The 24,741-nt window shown below is 41.0% G+C and overlaps 4 protein-coding genes across 17 annotated transcripts in view; 1 reads left to right on the plus strand and 3 right to left on the minus strand.

The window, feature by feature from the left end:
* The window catches only part of BRCA2 (BRCA2 DNA repair associated), a 31,855-nt gene extending 23,913 nt beyond the window's left edge, over nucleotides 1-7,942 (minus strand). The window contains exons 1-8 of one of the 2 annotated variants that reach the window (XM_083735738.1): nucleotides 7,796-7,942; nucleotides 3,464-3,568; nucleotides 2,618-2,866; nucleotides 2,361-2,401; nucleotides 2,153-2,264; nucleotides 1,938-1,993; nucleotides 1,711-1,825; nucleotides 95-1,147 (exon numbers count right to left, since the gene is read on the minus strand). In XM_083735738.1, the coding sequence (XP_083591864.1) occupies nucleotides 95-1,147; nucleotides 1,711-1,825; nucleotides 1,938-1,993; nucleotides 2,153-2,264; nucleotides 2,361-2,401; nucleotides 2,618-2,866; nucleotides 3,464-3,568; nucleotides 7,796-7,805 (1,741 nt within the window). In that variant the 5' untranslated portion in view covers nucleotides 7,806-7,942. Of the gene's footprint in view, nucleotides 1-94; nucleotides 1,148-1,710; nucleotides 1,826-1,937; nucleotides 1,994-2,152; nucleotides 2,265-2,360; nucleotides 2,402-2,617; nucleotides 2,867-3,463; nucleotides 3,569-7,470; nucleotides 7,767-7,795 lie in introns of those variants that run through there. The other variant, XM_083735737.1, reaches the window with a different exon arrangement.
* Nucleotides 1-24,741, minus strand: part of LOC310843240 (cilia- and flagella-associated protein 337-like) — a 1,288,916-nt gene that overhangs the window by 877,036 nt on the left and 387,139 nt on the right. The gene's annotated exons all lie outside the window — the stretch shown is intronic.
* ZAR1L (zygote arrest 1 like) lies at nucleotides 9,372-16,506 on the plus strand. Its single transcript, XM_083737201.1, has 4 exons — nucleotides 9,372-11,882; nucleotides 13,636-13,728; nucleotides 14,698-14,772; nucleotides 15,622-16,506. The coding sequence occupies exons 1-4, from the start codon at nucleotides 11,166-11,168 to the stop codon at nucleotides 15,763-15,765; spliced, it is 1,029 nt and encodes a 342-aa protein (XP_083593327.1). The 5' UTR covers nucleotides 9,372-11,165; the 3' UTR covers nucleotides 15,766-16,506.
* FRY (FRY microtubule binding protein) overlaps nucleotides 18,066-24,741 on the minus strand; it is a 193,758-nt gene continuing 187,082 nt past the window's right edge. For 8 of the 13 annotated variants that reach the window (XM_083735729.1, XM_083735724.1, XM_083735727.1 and 5 more), the window contains 4 exons: nucleotides 23,263-23,280; nucleotides 21,278-21,388; nucleotides 20,254-20,456; nucleotides 18,066-19,474 (listed from right to left, as the gene is read on the minus strand). In XM_083735729.1, the coding sequence (XP_083591855.1) occupies nucleotides 19,216-19,474; nucleotides 20,254-20,456; nucleotides 21,278-21,388; nucleotides 23,263-23,280 (591 nt within the window). In that variant the 3' untranslated portion in view covers nucleotides 18,066-19,215. The remainder of the gene's footprint in view (nucleotides 19,475-20,253; nucleotides 20,457-21,277; nucleotides 21,389-23,262; nucleotides 23,281-24,741) is intronic. The other 5 variants (XM_083735730.1, XM_083735728.1, XM_083735732.1 and 2 more) reach the window with 1 other exon arrangement.

Raw genomic sequence — 24,741 nt, forward strand, 5'->3', positions numbered from 1 at the left:
GTTCATAGCAAAAACATAGCTATAGTAGGTACAGGAATGGAGGTTTAAGATTTTGATTTTTAAAAAACCACAGGGTGAAAAAATACAAATCTACCTTCATTTCTTATGGCTGTTGCAGAAATTTCAGAGTCGTAAGATTTTAAATCTGCACAAGTTGGCACAAGGCAAGCAGAGGAGCCATCTCTCTTTGTGGTTCCTTCTTCCCGGTGAACTGGGGTATTATTTATTGTATAAATAAATTTTTTTGGTCGTTTTTTCAAACCAGAAAGTGAGGTCATACTTTTCAACCCAGACCTTGTAAGTCCACTAACATCACCAGCAGCTTGGGTAGAAACACTACCTAGAGGATCATAGTTCTTTTTTCCATTTTCTCTTGAGTAATTACAGCAACTATTATCAGCTTCTGTAAAAGTTGTGTTTTCCATTATGAAGGAACTACTGTCTGAAACATTTATGACAGATGCCAGCTCAGCCTCACAATCTTTCACCAGCGTTGGGCCCTTATTGCTCATAATCGCAACAGGCAATGGAGTGTTTTCAGGCAGTGGTATTATTTCCAGAGAACTGGTGTTTAGCAGCTTGTTACCTTTTATTAGGCATGATGTGTTTTGAAAACACGATTCTAGCATTTCAGTACTAGCACACTCTTTGCCAACAGATAGTTGCCTATCTTCAGAACACTTCTTGATATGTGACATAGGAGATGAATCAGAACAGTGTGAGGACGTTTTTTCAAGCTGTGTTATGTCAAGTCCAGATAAGTCTAGCTGAGACCATGAGCAAAGCAAAGATGATGGTATTTCCTCTTCTTTTGGTATGCTATTCTGATTCACAGAGTGCTTTTGCATTCCATTATTTGGAATAGTATGCAGGTGACATTTGGCGGAATTTCCATATTTTGTTATAATGTTGTCTTCATCAGTATCTTGATATTCATGTTTTGCTTTATCAGAAAATGTCTTACTTTCCTTGACTCTTTTTGGTTTTCTTAGAAAGGCTTTGCTGCTTGCAAGGCATTCAGACAGATCATTCTCTGTTCCATCATTCGTATCTTCATCCATTGGTACATTTGGTAGCATATAATCTTCTCCTAATTTACTGGGAAATATGTTCTTACCAAAGGATCCAGCTAATAACCTTTCAAAATCTGTAAATAAAAAACCATGAACATGAGAAAGCAATATTTTATGAAGGGCTCTAATCCCACATTTCATTTATAACATGTATTCCAATATATGTATTAAATTATTTATTTTGAAACAGTGTTAGAACTGGATTAGTTCTAATCCAGATGTGCATGTGTGTATATTAAACACACATATACACACACCTTACGACTTATTTTTCTCAAACAGTAGTCCCCTATTGGAGTTTACAGACTGCTTTTGAAACTTTGGAGAATTTGAAAATACAGTAAACAGTAACATTTCATTGGGATAACATTCCATACAAACCCTTCATATGAGTGGAAAGAACTGAACCTTCTTTAATTTTGTTTTTTTTTCCCTTTATTGAATAATATATGTGATATGCATGCAAAGGTATTTGTATTAAGTTTTAGTGGACTTTTATTTCGGTGAGTTGACATAGTTGTTGCTGTCTGCGCTAGGTACGATATAGTTAAATGGGTAGACATATTCTAGAACTACCCAAATAATAAAATACAAATAGTTATTAAACAGTAAAAAATAGTAATCAACCAATGCTCACTGTGGGTTTTGCTGTCAGTTTCTGCACATACATCTTCTGTTCCTGATGTGGACTGCACATGCATACTATCTGTCTTGGGACTTCTACCGTATTTGGAGATGAGACTATGCATGACCTGAAAACAAAAAGGGGATATTAACATATATAAATTACAAATTAGCTGTGGACATGAAGGTTATTCAAAAAGTTGCCTATTTTGACATATTCTAACCCTTAAAGCCACTCACCAACTCAATTCTTTCATTATGCTGCTTTGTTCCAGAAACGGAATCATTTCCTCTAGCTGAAATATCAAATATAAATAATTTGTAATCAATTATGCAACTCATCAGAGTTCACTGATATGATATTAACATAGAAACTCAGTTTCCTAGCACAGCATTTAATATGAGGGAAATTAAACAGCAAAGTATTTTTGACATAGTCACATTGCTATCATTACCTATTATGACTGTCGGAGAAAGTGTAGGAGGCGTTGCTAATGAACTTGACCAAGTCATCTCAGGATCAGCTTCTGCTCCTAGGCTTTCAAAAACAGATTTTGGTGTCTGAACCTAAAATATATAAAAATTGTTCTTTTTTGTAAAAAAAAAACCCACCTGAAGTAACTTCATTTCAACAGCTAGAAAATCGGAGAAAAAGGGAAGTACCTCAAAAATCTTGGGTGTATGCAGAAAACTTCCATTTAGCACTGAAAAACATTAAGTGTGATAATGTTAGCCATCATCACATGAAAACAACCAACTGAATATTTATAAGCCACTATTTTCAAAGTTCAAAGCAGTGAACAAAATATTTTTAAAACAGCTTATTTATTGGTGGAGGGGACAAAAGAGTTGACATTACCATATTATGGCAATAAATCCAAGTCTTCACATTTCTATATCTTTCATTTAAAAATTCTCACCTGCTTCTGCTTTGCTCTGACCCAATTCTTGTATAGGAGAAACAAATGGCACAGATTTATTTGGTTCATTAAATATCATTGGAGTTGATGCAAATTGGTTTTTTGCTGGCAGCTTCCTCTGTGGTGTTTTAAAATTACTTTGGTCCAGGTCACTAGTTTTATGTTCAGGTTCTTCTGGTCTTTTAGAGTTATACAGTGGAGCTTCTGAACTGAGTTCTTCAAACCAGTTGATACTTATTGGTCCTAAATCTAAGAAAAGGAATATATTATGCAGGATACCGTGCCCTAGGTTATAACCCCACTTGTAAGAAAAAGTAACTATGGAATGACCATATACCATTATTTTGAACTTGCCAAAAAAGTGGAGGCACAGCCTGAGACAGTATTATGCAACCAATTCTCAACCCCCACTTTGCAGGAAAACAGCCAATCTCAGGCCTGCCAACACAATCCTGTTAAATTCTGGCTTCTCATATGTTTTACCCAAGATTCTGTCAGCATAAAGTAGCCAGGACAGGACAAAGGCAGGCAGGAGAAGTTGAAGAAGCAAACCCCCTACTTATTCTAGCTGCTGATCAGGTGGAAAGACAGGGGTCTACTAGCTCAAAATTTAACACGCAACCTAGATTGAAAGAGAATTCCTTCATACTCAAATCCTTACTCCCCTGTAGCCCCACATGACACAATTATAGTATTCAGTAAGTCCTTTTGGGGTAAGGGGTTAAGAGAGTAGGGGAAAGATTGGTTGTATGGGCAGCCTTCTACTTGTTGTGGGAAAAGCTCTAATCAAGCCCATAACTTATTGAAAAGAGTTGTTCACAGCACCATAATAAATGCCCGAGGTACCTGATTCACTACATTGCGGTTTGAATATTTCAAAGAAAGATGGCTTCTTTGGAGATGTAGTAACATTTTTCTTATCCATAACATCACTGGTGTTGCTAAATAAACCTGCAAAATAATATTACAATTTTATCAAAATCTGTATCATATTTGCAATGAATTCTAGTTCTTTGTGTTTGGCTTCGAGTATTATCTGATAGCACACAACCAATGCAGCATTTGCAGTAAAAATATTTATGTATTGCTCAACTTGATTGGTATCAGTTCCACTATATATATCACCCAGAAAGACTAGGTTGAATTAAAACAAGAAAATTGGCATTCAGGTTCTTAACCCAAGGTACTACTTCAGGGTTAGCGGAGTCTTTTAACCCGAAGTGTTTGTAACCCGAGGTACAACTGCTAAATATTTTGTAGCTACTTCAATTTGCAGTCACAGATCTGACTTTATGGGAGGAAGAAATGTTGTCCAGATAAGGGAACAATTGCATCAAGTGATGCCTCACTACATTTAACCTTCAGCCAAGCACATTTTAAGTGCAGACTATGTGGGTACTTAGCAGCAGAAATTGTGCTTGGTTAACTCCTTCCACAGTCCTGCTGCTCAGCTACCCAGACCTAAGATACGGTCTGGCTAAGCGTATATCCCAACCCAAGGTTGTAGTTTGCCTTCCCTAGGCAAACAGTGATGAGTAGGAAGCCAAGAACAAACCTTGGCTACAGCTCATGATTTGTCTGGAGCAGGACAAGCAGTGAGCCCAGGGTCAGACTTAATGCCAAACTAAACCATGGCTTAGGTCTTCATAGTGAAGCAGGAAGTGGACCAAGAGAAGAGCACAGTAGCTACAATTTGGGTTTGACTTACGTGGAAAATTGAGCCATTGTGGCTTGAGGAAGAATTTCACACAAAACTTATATGAATGGACTCACAGCTGTCCATGGAGGTGCAGGTCAGTTCTGTGTCCAGCACAGCTGTCTACCAGATCCATCTGGTATGCAGGCTGAGACTCTACCTGCCCACAGACAGGTGCATGCTCTTAGTTACCTCCCGCTTGGACTACTGCAATGCGCTCTACATGGGGCTACCTTTGAAGGTGACACAGAAACTACAACTAATCCAGAATGTGGCAGCTAGACTGGTGACTGGGAGTGGCCGCTGGGACCATATAACAGCGGTCCTAAAGGATCTTCATTGGCTCCCAATGCATTTCTGAGCACAATTCAAAGTGTTGGTGCTGACCTTTCAAGCCCTAAATGGCCTCGGCCCAGCATACCTGAAGGATTATCGTCACCCTCATCACTCAGCCCAGACACTGAGGTCTTCCTCTGAGGGTCTTCTGCTGGTTCTCTCACTGCGAGAAGCAAAGTTACAGGGAACCAGGCAGAGGGCCTTCTCAGTAGTGGCACCTGCTCTGTGGAACGCCCTCCCATCAGATGTTAAGGAAATAAACAACTATATGACATTTAGAAGATATCTAAAGGCAGCCCTGTTTAGGGAAGTTTTTAATGTTTGATATTTTATCATGTTTTTACTATTCTTCTGGGAGCCACCCAGAATGGCTGGGGAAACCCAGCCAGATCGGTGGTGTATAAAAGTTGTTGTTGTTGTTGTTGTTGTTGTTGTTGTTGTTGTTGTTGTTGTATCATCATCAGTTACCATAATCCTTTCACATTAGAAAAAAGTGCATAGGAACAAATCTGATCATGCTACAGTAAAACACATTTGATTTCAATCAAAGTGTTATACAGTATTAGAAGTCTGTTTTACAGTACTACAGGAACAAATATTATTCCTGCATTTTAATTTTTTTAAGCAGGATTCTTTGTGGGACTGTCTCAAGTTTCTAAAGTTGAACTGCACAACGTCTGGTTAATACTGTAATGTCAAGCAATGGCACATTAAAAACAACAACAGGGAAACAAAATTTCTCTTTGCAGAAGCCATGTTTATCCTTGCTCAGCAAGAATATATTTGAAACAAATTGTCTGGAAGTTATGTTACATTATTTCAAATACAAAAAACTGTTTCTATGCATTTGTGGAAAATGAGTAACCTTAGCATGTCCACACGTGAACCACTGATTACATAAAAGGCTTCTAAAACAAAGTTAACGTACATAGAAACAACAAAGAATTGTGTTAATTGTCACATCTAAAATTCAATACTTGATTAGGACTCGATGGAATTCCTCAGTTTTCCAACAACAGATAGGGAGTGGGAAGCCAAAAATTACACTAAAGCACATCAGCCTGATAACTAGCATGCAGCAATACAGTGGTACCTCAGGTTACAGACGCTTCAGTTACAGGCTTCAGTTACAGACTCCGCTAACCCAGAAATAGTACCTCAGATTAAGAACTTTGCTTCAGGATGAGAACAGAAATCACGTGGCGGCGGCAGCGGGAGGCCCCATTAGCCAAAGTGGTACCTCAGGTTAAGAACAGTTTCAGGTTAAGAACGGACCTCCAGAACAAACTAAGTTCTTAACCCGGTACCACTGTATTAAAACTATTGTTAACATACAGCAGACCCTTGTGGAACAAGGGTCTCTCTGAAGATCCTCTGATGAAAGACATACAAGAAGCAGAGGATAGGTATTTTCACAATGAAAGGCAGTAAGCAGTGATTTCACAAGAATGTATTGCGACTATTTAATTCATTCATAAATTATCAGGAGTTACGGATAAGAAGTGAAGCAGCTGAACTTGAGGATGACAGAGTTCTTAAAAAGCACATCTTGAAACTGGGCAAACTGGCAACAGAATTCCTGAGGAAGAGTCAATGCAAGTGTAAATTTATGCACATTGGGACAAATCCCAAACATATAAATTAATAAGATCCCAATTGGCTGTTGAAACGGAAAAGGATACAGTATATGGAACTGATGTAGAATAGGGCAACTAAAATGGTCAACGAGCTGCGGCTTCCTCCTCTTAAAACATTAAAGGCTGGACTGATTTCCAAAAATACGTTTCATCACGCTGTCCAATGGTCTAACAGCACACATACACTTACCTGGAAGTACCCTACCCTCATCCAAAAAAACCACACACCTTTGTAGGGCTCACAAGTAAGTATAAAAGAAGAAGAGTTTGGATTTGATATCCCGCCTTTCACTCCCTTTAAGGAGTCTCAAAGGTAAAGGGACCCCTGACCATTAGGTCCAGTCATGACCGACTCTGGGGTTGCGGCGCTCATCTCGCTTTATTGGCCAAGGGAGCCGGCGTACAGCTTCCAGGTCATGTGGCCAGCATGACTAAGCCGCTTCTGGCAAACCAGAGCAGCGCACGGATATGCCGTTTACCTTCCTGCTGGAGCGGTACCTATTTATCTACTTGCACTTTGACGTGCTTTTGAACTGCTAGGTTGGCAGGAGCTGGGACTAAGCGACGGGAGCTCATCCCGTCGCGGGGATTCGAACAGCCAACTTTCTGATCAGCAAGTCCTAGGCTCTGTGGTTTAACCCACAGCACCACCCGCGTCCCTTCACAAGTAAGTATACATACCTCTAATCAGCCTGTGCCTCAATTAGTTCAATAGAACTTCTGAGTAAGCACGTTTAGGATTGCACTTAACCAAATTTCATGGCTGGGTGCAGCCAAAAACGAACTGCCCAAGAGCGACTCTCCTTGACCCTCCCTCCCAGCGGCAGAACAACTGTTTCGTATGCAGAGGGTTCTGTCCTTGGCATTTGCAGGTAGGACTGGAAATGTCCCCCTGGAGAACTGCTGCCAGTCAGTGTGAACAACATTGAGCTAGATAGATCAATAGTCAGTACAATGCCTGTTCCTACTTTCTTCAGTAAATTCCCCTGGACCATGGGCTTTTTAAAGGAGGGCATTATGAGGAGTGAGCTTTCGTTAGGAGGGCAGGCATCTGCGGGGGGGAGCAGACCCTCAATTCAATAATTTTGGTGGATTTAAGGGGGGGTGCAACTGCCCTTCCTGCCCCCCCTTAGCTACGCCCATGCCCTCGACCCAAGTCCAGCCCCAGACATTTTGCTGCCTACCCAAGTCTGGCCAAACTACATGACACCCAATGCACAAAACTCCACAAGCGTCCAAATCCCTTGGGAGCGAATATACAGCAACCAGATATGAAAAGGTCATGCTTCGCTGGCCCTTCACTGGACCTCAAACGTCGCCCTTCCTCAGACTTCGTCCCCGCTTGTCCTCCTTGCTTTTTCAGGGGGTGGAAGGAGAGCAAGGAGGGCGACAACCGCCTCAGGGGCAGGCAGCCGGCGGAAAGACAAGCACGGAAGGCGCATATTCGCCACCGAAAGGAGATAAACTGCCGCGAGCCACGTCACCCCAGAAAGGAATCGAAAGACTGACCGGTCTCCATAGCTGCGCCTCAGCAGCAGCAGCGCCACTTCCTCGAAATACGAAATCTGCCGCCAAGTCTCAGCGACGCAAGCGCAGATGTGGAAATGGCGCGCGTTGGCTCCTCCTCCCAGTTGGTTCAGTCGTCGCCCCGGCGGACGTTCCTTCCTGAACTGCAGCGCCACAGGCGAGAGGAGGTGGTTCCCTGTGTGTGTTAAGCGGTCTGGAAAGTGGGTGGATTGGAGTGGCTCGTCTCCGCCGCCCTCAAGAATCATGGGGAATGTAGTTCGGCGAGGGTTGAGGGCTGCCTTGCTCAAAATAATGGGTTTTTCTTTTAATATACGGGGCTAAAACTACCAATTCATGTTTGCAGCATGAAGCCCTTTCACAGCTTGTATTGTACAGCTAATTACAATGTCTTTTACGACGTTCAGTGAGCAGATAAAAAAAATTGCACCCAACCACTAATAACTTTTTTCAATTCCCTCTTATAATTTCTGGAGACACCTTGGTGGAATCTTTCGAGGAGTTGGACAGGGCGTTTATAAGTGGTGCATGTTTCACAAACATACAGTAAGGTTGATAGTTATAAACAAGTTTCCCTTCGAATGTCCCGGTCCTCAAACACTCTGTGCTTCAAACGGAAGAAAGCTGCACTAGCAGAGTTCAGGCGATGCTGGATACGATTGATCACCGAAGAATTATTTCTGGGTTTTTTTACCTTGTGAGCAGGCGGCAATACACACCCACAGCCACAAGGTCCGCCAGCGTTTAAGTTCTAATCATTCAGGCAATGCATTCTTCATCTTCAGAGGCAAGCAGATAGGACTACTTACTTTTTCTCTAGAGTTATTAACACACTCCCGCCCTAAATAAAGCTTGAAGTCTGACTACCGCTTTCCCATTTATTGTTCTATCACATGGGGAGAAGAGGCGTTCATAAGAACAGGTTACCACGTGTTGCACTTTAAAAGACAGGAAGCTATAATAAGTGGTCATTCCTGCAATGTATACATTTTTTAAAACAATGGGATCCAAATCTTATTGTTGAAGTTTAGGGGGGACGGGACTCTGTTTATTGTAAGTATCAAACGCTCAGCAAGTACCAGCATTTACCAGTAATTTTTAACATGTTAGGATGGCCATGGTAAATGGAAGAAAAAGATTATCCAGGAATTTGTATCATCTGTGTATCATCTGTGATACACAACTTGAATTTTAATCCATAATCCGTTTATTTGGAAATAACTCCCTTTGATTTCAGTGTAGCTACGGTAATCTCATGAACTCATGGAAGCTTCACATCTCCCTAGTTGTGCAGCCCAGTCCTTTCTGTGTTTACTTGAAAGTAAATTCCACTAAGTGCAACAGACTTTACTCCTAAATTAGCTTAGGAGTTAACTAAACCTGAACCCCCAAAACAGTTTAGAAAGTACAGGTAAACCAGAACTGATCTCTTTGTTGCCTCAATATTACCTTTAAACACAAAAATATGAAATTTTGAAGGAAAAGCAACACAATAATCTGATTTTTAAAAAAAGATAAATGATTTATGATTAACAAGCCTCAACAAACACCCACATTCCAATAATTTTGCAAAACATCAGTGCATAAAAATAGCATCTTTAGATGGTGGCAATAGCACATCTTGGCAGATTTATTTATTAATTTACAGGTATTGTAATGGGAATGTTTATCCAATACAATGAATCAAAATATTCAGCACTGTAACTGGGGAATTGCCCAATAAAGTATGAGTGAGCTACAGGACAGATAGGGGTAAGGCTTGACAAAAGATGTGCTCAATGCCCCTCTGAGGCAGTAATTGTAGGTATGAGTTTGTGGGTGTTAGACATCCCTAATTCCTGAGTCCAGTAGAGATTAGAAGTTAAGCAAGACAAATATACAAGCCAAGTCAGTTCCCTGACTAGAAAATCGCCTGGTGTAATGGACCGTTCAGAAGACAAAAGGAAGGCAATGAGCCATTAGGAAAACCAAAAGAGAAAGGCTTTGTGCAAGAAGTACAAACCATATATCATAAAAACACCAGTCTCTGTGTGCCTCCTTTCGAAAAGGAAACACACCCTGAATAAGCACCTGGATTCTCACACAACTTGGATATTGCAGTGACCAGCTGCTACATTCAGCTGTGAGACATCAGGAGCTGAGAAATGTGAGAGCTGACCCAGATTGGCTCAGCCTCAATGTTGGTATGCATTGTATGAACTGATTCAAAATCTACAAAGATGACTGTCAGAGCACACTTACTTTAATGTCTCATTGTAAACTGGACTTACGTAAAAGTAACTCTGTTGTGGAACAGGCTTTTATTTTCTTCCAGTGGTTGGGAAAGTTATATATCTACATGCAAACTAATGGTGGGTTAAAAACATCCTCTTCAGCAGCTCAGCCCTGACTGGTACATCCCTACAAGGATGGAAGCATTGTTTCTTCTAAGTGAATATGTTTGCTTTCATTTCGCCAGTTGTCCCCAAACGTCTACTCTCTCTATGGAAGTGGGGTTTTGTCTCCCTGCCCACAGGCTCCTGTTCTGTTGGGCATCTATCTGTGACAATGTTTGAACAGAGCAAATGTGCATTATATCTCAGACGACATTGTCATACCTATTTACGGTACATGGGAATAAGCCCAACTGAACTCAATGAGACTTACTCTTGAGTTGCACTATAACTTATGTAAATCTGAACAGTGTTGATATCACACGTATTATCTGGGAATCAACAAGACAATTGGGATTTTGTATGCACTGGATTTTATACGAACTGTATTTGGATCTTAACCTATTATCTGTGTGAGGCTGATGGATCCAACAGGGGGGGCGGAGTTGTGGCCTTGCCATCCATATGCAAGAGCCTATTTTAAACTAGCTAACTGCTTCCTATTCAAGGTAGCGGTTTTGCAGAGCAGGCGTAAACTTGTATCAAGCAGCTGAAGCCAAATGGATTGCTTTAGTGTAAAAATGATATTTAGGCAAGTGCATTTAATTCTCAACAAGGGAGCACCCATTGGTTTCAATGGATATACCACAGTCTGAGACCTAGTTAATCAGTCTGGCCAACTTTTTAATGGGCTCGATCCAGCAGGAATGGGGTTTAGTTTGCACAGGGACGCTGGTATGTTTGTGTTTAACCTTTGCAAGCTTAGGAGTTTGCTTTGGATATTCACTACTTTGGCCTAAGTCCTGCCAACATCCTCCCCTAGCCATAGGAAGGAGGTCAAGAGTTTGCAGTTGGTAATAATCAATGGAGGGGCGATTATTACCGCTGGCCAGCATTAACGAGCACCAATTAAGACGCCCTTCCCCTCGAGGGAATAAAAGCCACGGGGAGAAGGAGAGCCAAGTTACCTGTCCCTCTGGGCTATGGAGCGCTTTGTCTACCCGTCCTATAGCATCTACCAAAGTTATGGGAACGCCTTCAGCCACAGCCACAACGTGGCCCCCAGGCCGCCATCTAAGCAAAAGCAGCCTGGCTGGAAGCAGAGCAAGAGCAGCAGGAGCAGCATCCCAAGCCCTTACCGGGGCCCCCTGTCTGCCCCTTCCTCGGCCCCGCTGCCGCCTCCGCCGGCCTCGCCGGATTATTTAGACAGCTACAAGCGGGCCCAGCTGAAGGCGCTGCTCTCTCAAGTCAGCCCCGGCCTCGCCCCGAGGCTCCGCAAAGCCAGCACCAAGGAGGTGGGCACCCAGGTCAACCCGCGGGTGGACGCCGCCGTGCAGTGCTCGCTCGGCTCCCGCCAGCTCCAGAACCTCCCCGGGCGGGAGCCGCCGCCGCAGCAGGGCCGCCAACTCTCCCCTTGCACCGAAGAGGAGGAGGCGGCGGCGGCGGCAGAGAAGCCGCCGCCCACGGGGCGAGAAGGAGGGCCGCCATCCCAGCAGCAAGCCGAAGAGCCCGAGCGGAAGGAGCCCCTGGAGCCGGAGAAGAGCGCTCAGGCTGAGGCGAAGGGGAAGCTTCCAGGCAGCGGTGAAGGAGAGGAATCCGCCCAGCAGCTGCGGGACGGGGAGGGCGACACGGCCCAGAAAGGCGCCGCTGACGACGCCGCGGCCTCAACCGCCACTGAGGGCAAGAGAGCTGCTTTCCAGGTGAGTGGGCCTCTTGGTCTCCTCAGTTCATTCGCTAGGGGCGCTGTGGAGGCGCGAAAAAAGGCGCGAAGGCAGCCTCATCGGACTCCTGAAATTCTCACTGAGGGAGTGAGGCGCCGCCTCCTACTGGAGACGTTTTAAGACAAGTCAGGCCCCTCTCCAGCTACTGTTCTTCCCCGTCCACTATGGGATCCACCTCGGGGTTATATTTCGTGTTTAGCAGATGGACAACGGGCAGTTCTAACGGGTTTCAGTAAACAAGTGGGTTTAATAAGCAAAATAGGGAGCTCCCTCATTTCCTTTTTAGCTTCCTTAGCTGAAAGCAAGACCAAGATTCACTGAATGTTAAGAGTTCTGGGAAACCTTTCCTGGCTTGTGAAGTTGCTAAATATACACTAGTGTTTCCAAACCTTGGCTCTCCAGCTGTTTTAAAACTACAACTCCCATCTTCCCTAGCTAGCAAAACCAGTGGTCAGGGATGATGGGAATTGTAGTCCGAAAACAGTTGGAGACCCAAGGCTGGGAAACACTGTGCCTATTCAGGACTGTTATCTCCTTCTTAACTGCAGATATTGGGGGCTGAGTCTGCACCCTTTGGATTGCTAATCTGCCATGCACTTAATTTTTTAGAAGCTTAAGCGTTTTTGGTGAGGGGTGCCAACACTTCAATACAAGCCTGGACAAGTTTAAATCGAGTTGAGAAAGCCAGACTTGTTTATAGTAGTTCCTCCCAACTTCTAAGCATGCCTATAGGGGAGCAAGCTCCACTTAACTTGGAGAAACTAAGTACTGTACATTTAGGTATTGTCTGTGAAAAGTCACTGTCTTGTTAAGTGAGTGTGACTCCTGTATGTGTGTGAGGGACCTGTGGCCGCTCCCATCATGGCAAAGATTAATGGGAGTTGCAGTCAACATCTGGAGGGCCATATAATGGTTTTATAACTGTTGTAGTAAGCAAAAGAGGAATGATGGTGGTTGAGAACCTAGTGACAACTCTTATTTACTGTAACCTTTGAGGTTAATTTGGCATGTAACCCAATATGGAAAAGGAATGATTTTGCATTCATGTGAGGAACATTTAAGGCTGTGAGAAATGAGGTTTTTCACAGTGACATCCTGCATGTTTTTTTTATTTTTGCAGTGTAAGACCACTACACTCAAAAAGACCTGGCTTCTGAGTAAACGTACATAAGATTGCAACCTGTGTGCAGTGGACTTGAGACTATAATTTTTGGGCTATGCCATAAGATTTCTGCTAGACTAATCTGTCAGCATTGCGGGGGTGGTATAAGGTGACAAAGTGAAGTGGGTATCTTTAGTCTTGTTCTTGCATGAAGATTAAGTTTTTTGGTGTTTGAATAAAAATTACTCTGCAGAAATCTTTGTAATACCCTTCTTGCATATGTCCATGAAGTATGAGCTAAATGACACAAAAAGGTATGTTTATAGTAGTATCACTTCAAATCTCGTGAGCTCCCACTGCTAGTTTTCAAAGCCACATTCATGTTGGCCACAATCCATATAATTCCTGTAGTTTATTGACACAGACTGCTGTTGGATACATTTTGTCTTAAAACTGCTTCAATTTGACTAGATATAGAGTAAGCATTAACAATAACATATATTGCATTTTCCATTGCCTACCTTAAACAATAAGCCTGCAAATAGTAAGAGTTGGCTTAATACTATAAAGATTTCTAAATGTGGCACACATTAATTTATTATGCTGCTAATCAGCTATTTTCTATTACAGTTCCTAGAACAGAAGTATGGCTATTTCCATTGCAACGACTGCAAGACCAGATGGGAAAGTGCTTACGTATGGTGCATTTCTGGAACCAATAAGGTATTTAGATGAAAAGACAAAATTTGCTTCTAGAGGGTTTGCTTTTGGGTACAAACAAAAGGGTTGCTGTACCTTATCAGAAAGTGGAGAATCGTTTATGAATTGAAGTGCTTCACAAACCTGCAAAGGGTTTTTGAACATTTTCTAGAAATAGGTGTGTTTGTCTTTAAGGTGCCAAAAGCTTGTTCCTGCTGCAGCTGACTGATTTATTGTAGCATAAACTTTTGTAGACTAGCAGAATGCTCATGCTAGATTTTATTTATGATACCACAAAACTTTCATCTTCTTGTCCAGAAGATAGCAAGGAAATACTGATGCTATTATCATACTACCCACAACTCTCTTGAACTATTACCAGTCTCTGTTAATCAGGTTTCTTGTTCATTAATGCCTGACAAAATGCTAGTACTGGAACCTTTTCAGTGGAATATTTGGAGACACTGAATGGAAGCTGTTCCTGTTAGCTAAAAGATAGCTAACATCTATCTTATAATGTCTGAGTGGGAGATGTTTTTGTTAACATAGCACCTGTGGGTTAACATGCATCTGCAAAGGTCTTCCTAATGACCTCAGACTTCTGTCCGTTCTGTTGAAATTAGGCCTGAAAGAAGCCTTCCATTGGAGCCCATGCTTTTTTCAAGCCTAATTGCAATGGCCAGAGAATTTGAGGGGATGCAACCAGGAAGGGGGTTAACCCTGTCCTACCTACCTGTGAATCTCCCTGAAGTAGCTATGTTTGGAACAATTTTTTTTTATTTCCTTAAATAAAATGCCACCCCACTGTCCTGACAAAGCCTGTCAAGGATGCAAGATAATCCTGAAATTTTAATATAGTGTTGTGAATCAATGAAACCTAACTGCCTGTAAACCTATTTTTGCTCTGGATGTGTAACTTTTTAAAGAATTGACAAATCTAGACTTTGATCTGAGAAGGCTCTCTTCTAATGGCAATCACCTTCCTTTGCATAGGTTTACTTTAAACAGCTTTGTCGCAAATGTCAGAAGAGCTTTAATCCTTATAAAGTGGAAGCAATTCAGTGCCGTGTAAGTAACACGTTTCCTAAGATGTGTTAAACAGTGAGAAATACCTGCCTACTTTAAATGGCAGTGTTCAGGGAATGGGAAAAAAAATATGGAGAAGTCATGTTTAGCTTCCTTTACTGTTAGCACCAAGACTAGCTATGGGGGTAATTTCTAGGAAGCTTGGTATCAGTCATACGAGTTGGAAAGGACCACGAGGATCATCTAGCCCATCGCACTGCAATGCAGGAATATTTTGCCCAGCATAAAACCTATGGTCCTTTATTAGGCAAATAGAAAACTGTATAGCAGGAGAAGGCAAACTTTTCTGTCAACAGGCAAAGTTCTCTTGGGAAGTAATCCTCTGGGAGCTACATGTTTGCATTGGTCACAGCTACCCTCTACACTAAAGACAATGGCTTTCCACACATTTTTAATGTGGGGTGGTAATCTTCTCGCCCCACCCCACCCTCCTTGAAATTAGGCCCTGGAGCTGCAGGTTTTTCATTCATAGGAACAGGCCACTTTTGAGCTGCTTTCAAAACAAGTAGGACAGCCTTTCTCAACCTATGGGTCCCCAGATGTTGTTGAACTACAACTCCCATCACCCCTAGCTAGCAAGGCCAGAGCTCAGGGATGATGGGAGTTGTAGTCCAGCAACATCTGGGGACCCACAGGTTGAGAACCGCTGAAGTAGAACATGCAACTATGGCAGGAGCCCTGAGCCAAGGTGGCACAGCGGACAGAGTGGTGAATTAGAGAAATAACAATAGAATTATGGAACTAGTATACTGTAAAATACATTGGTAGCAGGAAGCCAACTTTGGGAGGAGAAGTTTGAAATGTTCACTAATTTAAATATGTTATCCAAAGATCTGTGCAAAGACTCGTTGCTCCTGCCCCCAGAAGAAAAGGCACATTGACCTCAAGAGGCCTCACCGTCAAGAGCTGTGTGGCCGCTGCAAAGGCAAAAGACTCTCTTGTGACAATACTTACAGCTTCAAATACATTATCTAATTTGTGCTGTTCTTGCACATGGCACCATGCACTTTGTTACTTGTTTCATAACATGGCTTTGACCTTAGGTTTCTGACCCGGCATTGGATACTGGAGTAAAGATTTTTGTAAGGCTAGGAAATATTTGTAGTTTATTGGGGTAACTTGTAATGAATTTGAATTCCGCTTCAATTGTAATAGTCGCTGATATGGCAGACTAGCTATAGTACATGAGAGCTATATTGAAGGATGGGAAATTGAGGAATTTCTATGTAGCAAACCTAAAATTTCTACAAGGGGCCAGGTTATCCCATTTGATGCTGTTTCATTTACACTTATGAATACTGTACTGTAATGACAAATTACTAATAACAAGGTGAGCTGTCTCTTTGCATACCTTTCTAAAACTAATAAAAATATTCTTAACCACTGAAGACTATAAACTATTCCATATATTGTCCTCTGGTACAATCTCTGCAGTGGAAAATATTTATTAAATGGAATAAACAGAATAATTCTGATCTGGGCAGATGGCCTGCTTTTTCTTTTCTTTTTTCTCTAACTGAACAGACACCTCAGTGTTAGATTTAAAAGTCATACATTGATCATGACTTGGAGAGTCTCTGTCCTTGTATGTTATATGCAAACAGTTGAGTTTCTTTCCTGAAGTAACTTATGAAGATGAATTTCCCCTGCCTTGTTTCGTTTTACAAAGAAACCAACTTTGTAAACTAATATGATAATAAATGCAGTTGTCTTTCATCCAGTGTGCTCAGAGTGCCAAGAATAAGTAAATAGCACTGGTAGCAATTGTTAAAAAGGAAATATAGGTTGGTCTGTAGTGGCACTATTAGAAGCAGCATAGTTTGACATTAGTATAGATAGCTGTACAATGGGGTGATCTGAGATATATATACACACATACATTCTCTGTATAAATTTGGTATAGGACAGTGAGCAAGGTGTAAGACAGGATACCTATCAGTAGGGGAAATTAGGCCAGGTTGAGAAGGTAATCAGCTTTAGTTCTAGTGTCTCAAATAGTTTGGTTTTCTGACATTCACAAGCATTTTCTTATTTACAGAGCATTCTTCCAAACAGAATGGTGGCAAGGGTGTTTTTGTAGAGACAGCATTCAAGTCATGCCATGTAAGAGAGCACATCTTCCTTGCTATTTAACAGGACTGCAACAGGCAGGCACAAAGTTGAGAACAGGCTTGCCACAGATGGCAAGGCAGGATACCACTAAGAACCAGTGAAATCCAGCAAAAGGCAGAAATATTCTCCATACTTAAGGATTATGGAGGTATTGGTTGCTAAGCATAAAACTATCCTTCGTTTCAACAGTATTAGAGCAGCAACATTAGAGCATATAAAATCTAAGTTGCAAGCACCTAATGGGGAAATGTGTAAAACCCTGCTTTACTTTCTCATGCACTCAGAACTATAGCTGGATCACTTTCCAGGCAGAGTTAAAACTAGGACAGTGTGGGCACTTATTTTCCAGAGCTGCTTGAGGAGCAAGAATTACATTTTCACCCAAAGGGTACACTTCAAGCATATTTGCTTAGTCATAATGATTACTGTAAGTGGGACGCGGGTGGCGCTGTGGGTTAAACCACAGAGCCTAGGACTGCCGATCAGAAGGTCGGCAGTTCGAATCCCCGCGACGGGGTGAGTTCCCGTTGCTCGGTCCCTGCTCCTGCCAACTTAGCAGTCCAAAAGCACGTCAAAGTGTAAGTAGATCAATAGGTACTGCTCCAGTGGGAAGGTAAACGGCGTTTCCATGCGCTGCTCTGGTTCGCCAGAAGCGGCTTAGTCATGCTGGCCACATGACCCAGAAGCTGTACGCCGGCTCCCTCGGCCAATAAAGCGAGATGAGTGCCGCAACCCCAGAGTCGGCCATGATTGGACCCCAGGGGTCAGGGGTCCCTTTACCTTTACCTTACTACTTCTGTAGGTTTGCATAAAATAGTGTATAAAGTCATTCTTGCAACCTCCACTTTCCCTTTACAATTTAAATGTGAGTACCTTACTTCAATTTTGTTTGAAGGGCTGACCCCTTAAGAGCAGGGAAACACTACACCATTTTTCATCCAGCTAGGGCTATGCATTTGAAGCCAGCTTCAGAATAAACAGCCTATTTTTCAAAGCTGCTTCTGGTCAAATGAGAGATTACATTTGTTTCCCTTATGGGTATTTAGAAAGCAGCTATTTGAGTGTTGTGATGGCTGCATGTTAGTTCAAAACCAATTGAAAGCAATAGCCTTTGTACCGTATCATACACTTATTCCATATTAATCAGTAGACACACAGGCATGTTTGTATATATGCATATGTATATATATTATAATGACCTTGATATTTTAGTTAGGTGATCCTATTCTGATCAAAATATCAACCAAAAGGTACTTCACAAAAACCTTTAAGTGTATTTACAGAGTGAATAAGTGAGACTATGCTGCAATAAAAGTGTCTTAAATGTGCAAAAAGATTTGCATGCACCCATTTAACACATTACAGCAGTTAAGTGCAAGAAAAACTTACATATTACCAAAAAAATATTCTTAAGTACACTCAAAATTCACTTTCCATTTCTTAACTGTTAAAACAATGTATGTTAAATTAAAATATCCATGCGGGGCAGGTCAAAAGAATTAAAATCAGCAATGTGATGTTTTCCTACAAAATAGCAAGGTATACCAGACCAACCATCCTTATGTAATATAAATATATTCATAAAAGCAACCCTCTAGTAAAAAGCAGCCAAAATCTTTTTTTAAAAAATCTTCCTTGTCCATTCATAGGTACTTTGGCCTTAATAACAGACCTTTTACAACAGGATCTAGTACCTTCCAAGACAGTAGCCTAGCAACATCAGGAAATGTACTTCATAGCAGCTTGGTTTTCCCCCAAAAGATACAGTAATCATATTTAAGTTACAGTGTACATTTAAAACTGTAGTCCTTTACAACCTCTTTCATACACACAGGCTCTCAGCTTTCAAAAAGACAGTCTCGCAGTGTCCTGTTGCTAGCTTCATTCTGCCCATTTTTTAAACTTGGTCAAAAGGGGGAAAAAATGTACAAGATTAAAAAACAAAACCATCCTCAAGTGAAGGAAAGATTGCACTTTTGCCAACCTAAAAATAAATTTCTAGAAAGGAAGTCTTGTTCAGTGTAGTAGTCTTTGGTATGTATGGAAGTCACTTCTTCAGTAGTGAACTGCGGTTGTCCAGTGAAATGCATTTTGTTTGTGCAGCTCAAAACAAAGGATTCTATGCTACCTTTGTCCTTGCAGTATTGCTACACGTTGAAAACACTGCCCAGCTCCTCTTGGAAAATGTTGTAAAGGTAACAAGACTGACTACAACTTGACCAAGTCTTTCTAAGGCTGAGAAGGCATTGAACCACCTCACCCCAGCATGGAAGCAATCCCAGCTTGAATGAAAAGGGGGGCACAAGACTTTTGTCAGAGACTTGTGCCAGAAACACTGGAGTCTGGAAGAAAAGTATTGATGACTCGGTAGCTTTGAGCCCTGCGGATCATGTCCCGGATCTCTATGTTCAGCTCCATCAGTTTAGTACAGATTTCTGTCAGGCTTTGATTGGAGCCCACTAGAGCGTAAGTGCCAGACTGCCCCAGTGTTTGGTGCCGGAAGTAAATATTCAGTAGGGTCTGGACCTCATCATCAGAACTGCTTCCAAAAATGTCATTGGGCCATATACTCCTGCAGGGAAATGAGTATAAAATAAAGCCAGAGTTAATTTAAGGATCTCTCTGCTATTCAAGAAATAGATTCCCTCTTTTGTACAAGTTAAATCCCTTCCCAATTCCTCTGCAGCTACATATGCATATTTTGGGCAACTCGTATACACATTCCATGCCACTGAAAAATAAGACTTGCAGGGAACTGCATGAGATAAACAATATAGGCACATGGGATTCACTATAAGTATTTCCTTCAGGAACGAAGGTGGCTGCCCATGCTTCTCTACCATGCCAAACTACAGAGAGGCACCTCTAGATGGGAAACAGAGGAGGTAGCAAAGTGTTTCTGTAACACATTACTATGGGGATTTGATGAACTAAAACAACATTTTACAATAATAAATAAAAAGTTCTGGCCTGGGTAAAGGTTTGACTAAATGATCAACTATAAGGAGTTGATACATCTCTGGCCCAAACTACGCATGTGGAAGAAACCATTCCTGGGAGCTGCTTGCACTTCCCATCACAGCTTGACAATCACTGCTTTGTGCAATGGTTAAAATTACACATAAATTAATGTATGATGCACTGCTTCACAACGTTTTCATTTAAATGAGGCTTGCACAATAAAAGTGCTTAGTAAATTGTACCTTAAAATGATTACAAATACCTTCTGACTGAATCTGAATACACTTGTTAGCGTAATTGAAGATGTGTGTGTAAAGTTACACAGCTGTAGTCTTCTGAGAGGAAGAAAGGGAAAATATGATGTGATGATCAGCCACTTGATCAAGTTACCTGCATTCCCTTATTTGGTGTAGAGCTTTTCCAAGCTCATTGTTTTTCAGACACTCCAGCATGGACTGAATGGCTACTTCTGTAGAGGTGAACATGGGTTCAGAGGTACCACATTCTACAATCAGAGGTTCCATTGCAATGGCAGCACTAGCTTCCTTAAGGTTCTTCTTTAACTCACTCAGCTCTCGTGACATATTCAGTAGCTGTTAAGGAAAAGAGAATTACATTCATCAATGTACAGTGGTACCTCGGGTTACATATGCTTCAGATTACAGACTCTGATAACCCAAAAATAGGTTAATAACCTCGGGTTAAGAACTTTGCTTCGGGATGAGAACAGAAATCGTGCTCCGGCGGCGTGGCAGCAGCAGGAGGCCCCATTAGCTAAAGTGGTGCTTCAGGTTAAGAACAGTTTCAGGTTAAGAACGGACCTCTGGAACAAATTAAGTACTTAACCTGAGGTACCACTGTACAAGTTTTCTCTATTGGGCATCAAAAATATAAAATCTGCACCATTCAAGGACAAAGTTCAAGGACCAGGCAAGGACCATTCATTTCTTGCAACTGGGTGTTTGAATAAAATTTAAATACACATGTGCATGATGCATAAGGAACTCGATTTGTGAATGTATATTGAAATACTGCTAGGAGAGCAAATGTATAAAAACATTACTGTACTTTATATCTGAGTAGTGAAGCTCAGTGGTGATCTTCGGATATCCACTATCTCTTACGCCAACCTACCTACCCAGAATTTTGGGATAAAAGGGAGTTGGGGAGAACCATGTATTTGAACTCCACACAGGAAGAGCAGCTTATAAATGTAAGAAAATAAGTACCCAGTTTGAAATCCATCCACATTTTCTCTAAGCTAATAGAATGCGCTACACCTCTCTATAGGTATCATTCATGATCTTGAACAAGCAGCCCTCATTTAAGATAAGTTAGATTGCTGTACGAAATAAACACCACACAAGAACGCATAGCAATTATTTCAGCAAAAGGCTTGATTGTAGCAACATACCTCTGGCATTGTACTAACTTCATGCACTTGTCCGATGAGTTTACAGTACGACTGAAAAAGCAACAGCAACTGGAAGTGCAGCTTATATAATCTCTGGCACAGTTCCAATTGCTAAAGAAATAAAATTGTAAATGGGGTAAGTTATTAAGAAGCAACAGGTTGGACATTATTTTTCTATAAGCAATAAAATGTGAATCGGGGATTACAAAACAATGCTGAAATAAGACCAAATACTGCTGTAAATAGGGAATATATGGAGAATATGGGAGGCATGTGCCATCTCTACATCACCAAAGTGAACTTCAATGGCATTTTTTACCTCATTATAATGTGCATCACCGTTTTAATCTGATGGTGGCACAAGTGCTTGTTCCAAATGATCACAATAACTGTATTCAATTGTACAATAAACCATGGTTTCTTGTTATGGGAGCAAACAGTGAAGCTTCAGTTCATGTCCTTGGTCCTTGGTCTACCTCTGGCATGGCTTTTGGTTCTGGGTTTTGTTTTGTTTTTTTAACTAACTAACTAACTAACTAACTAACTAACTAACTAACTAACTATAACTTACTGTTACACTTGAAGATGATAAACTGCAGTTATCTTAAGTATGATTCATTTGAAACAAGCCAATTTTAAGCCATGCATTATAAAGCTGGCTTCTATGGTTATAAAGTTTACAATGCAGATGTAATGCTAAACAGGTTAATCAAAACTGAAAGTAAGAGGTTTTTATCTCCTCATGGCCATGCTGGAGGGGAGGGTAGAAACCTGAAGCTCACTGTGGCCTGCTGCCATCGCAATCAATAATCGTCTACTGTAACATCTAAACACAACTTTTGTTTAAATACCATTATATAAACACTGCGCTTTTGAGGTCTTAGCTGGTAGTTGCTTAATTAGAATGCCTGCCTGCATTTATACAATCTACATTTTTTCGTAAAAGAAATGTTATGGACTTGGCTCATTAAAGTTTGTTGTATTAGTCAAGGAAATAAAAATAAATGTGCTTTATTGGGTTGATGCAGGAGTTTCCCACTTCTTCAAAAGTGAAATTGCAATTTCTTTCAAACTGCATTTGTAACTTAGTTTAGACGCACAATGGCTAAATTGAAAACCTTAAAAATATACGACTTCCATGAATGGGTGCTTACGACTATAGTGTTGAACCACAATAGTTCTGTGCCATGACAATGCCTTGTTATGCAGAGAGAAAGGGGAGGTGGACACAATCCATTCTGTGTGGTCACTTGAAAGCAGCAGAAATCCTCATATTTGGATGGCATATCCATGTACTGAATTTGTAACGTGCATGTGCATCTGGCCTTAGGAAGGAAAAGGCGAGTTGGAGCTTCATATAGGAGTCATGTATAGTCCTTTAACACCAGGTAATTGCTGGTTCACTGCAGTGTATGAGCTCGCAGCTAAGGGCTGATGAGGGACAAGGAAGGAGGAGAGAAATTGGCTCCACTAAATTGAGGAATCCCTGAGATGAGAAAAGGGATTCCCTCAGTTGTACATGTGGGGAGGATGGATTTATCATATTCCAGGGGTATCATACTCTAAAATGGATTAGATTCCTTTATTCTGTATTACATAATGAAATTCTCAGTTTAGCCTAGAATGAAAAACTCTTATTTTAGAGAAAGGCAGTACAGAAATTACTTGTTTTAGTAGAGCCATTACTTCTGTTCTCTTCCTTCACACATTAAGCAAGTGAGGGCTTTGATTATTGTCCAAATATAATTTATATAACAATTTCAAATTGCATGTGACAAGGCGAGAATTTATAAATACGGTAAACGATAGTCGAACTGCCCAGGAAACTGAGATAAAACATAGTAGAAACATTTCTTGTAATAATAAACAGAATTAATAAGAACAAAAAGAAAAAGGGGGAACGTGCTAAGAGTTAAAACAGGGAAATAGGAGAGTGCATTAGTCCATATTTTAATGGACAAAGAATATGAAAACTTTTAACTTACTGCAAGAGATTCCATTTGCTACACAGCAAGCATGGCACAGGAAAAAGGAAAGGAAAGAAAGTATAGTGTCAGTGTAATGCATGCAACTGGAAAAGCACAGGCTTCTTTCCTAGTCTGCCAGCAGTATTAGCACTTCTCTTTACTTGCTAAGTGATTCAGAATGTATCAACTGCACAACATGCACGGCAACAGCTGTTTAAACAAAATTTTGAATAATCACAGTTCTAATGTAGTCACTGTAATTATCTAGGTTTGAGCATAGCTTTTTCTGAAAGCCAGTCTGGATTACTCTAAAAATAGGTTATTACACCTTAGAAATGAAACAGTTCAGTGCTCTTAAAATTCACCTATAGAATTATTTGCACCCGAGGCATCCATTATAGTTCAGCGATAGACTGGCTCTGTAGCCAATCTCGTTGCTGACCAGGATTTAGAGTTACAAGCTGCCGCCATGGAGTAAGAATGCACACTTTTAATATGCAGAGTTCCATTGAAATGAGCATGAACACAAAATAACTGCAGTTTTAATTATTTTGTGGCGGCTGATTATAAAAGCGTGTGAGGTTATTTGCACAGGAAGTTGGTTGCGCTAGCAGTTGCACATGGAGGTTCATAGTGTCAAATGCCATGCAGCTGATACAGTCCAGCACCATGCTAGTAAATATGAAGTCAAACAAAGAGATGAGACAAGCTATTAACATGCCAAAGCATGTTTGCATTTTGGGCATACATCTCAACATTTTTCATACCCTGGGATACTATCTGAATATAGTATATTATCTGAATAATACAACTATTAACTACTGAATTTATTTTCCCTTCAGATTACCATAAGAATGTAAACCTATTGCCATTTGGTCTAGGAAAAAGGTAGGGAAATGTTCAGTTTTAAGCCAGGAATATGGGCTGGGTTGAATGTCTCCACAGGAATACTGATTTGTTTCAACCAGCCATGTTCAATGGCAAAGTATGTAAAAGCATTAAGCCATTCCAGGACAAAGTAATAGATCGCTAACAGTGCAATTCTATACATGCCTACTCAGGAGTATGTTCCATTGCGCTCAATGGGGCTTATTCTCACAAAACTGGATACAAGATTGTAGTTTATATAATTTTATTTTAAGGAACATATACGGGAAAAATCTGGCATGAAAATAATTTAGCACCTTCTTTATTCATTGAACTACAATGAGCTGTTGTTATTGTGCTGGTATTCATATATTTTAAGCCACCCTGGAATTTTTAATGAAGGATGGTATAAAATATTTTTAGACAGATAGGTTTGTATAAATGCTAATAGGAAGCCATGTACACTCTCATCTAGCAAGAGTGACCTGTGTAAGGAAGCTTCCACACATGAATTTCCTTCTTGAATTTGTTTTCATTACTGCCAAAGATTGCTCCATGTGGGTGAAAATGTGTATGAATCCAGGTCCTGCAAACACAGTATCTGATGATCGAGGCAGCTAAACCAACCAT

This window comes from Podarcis gaigeae, assembly GCF_964106915.1.
Source record: "Podarcis gaigeae genome assembly, chromosome: 4".
Taxonomy (NCBI): domain Eukaryota; kingdom Metazoa; phylum Chordata; class Lepidosauria; order Squamata; family Lacertidae; genus Podarcis; species Podarcis gaigeae.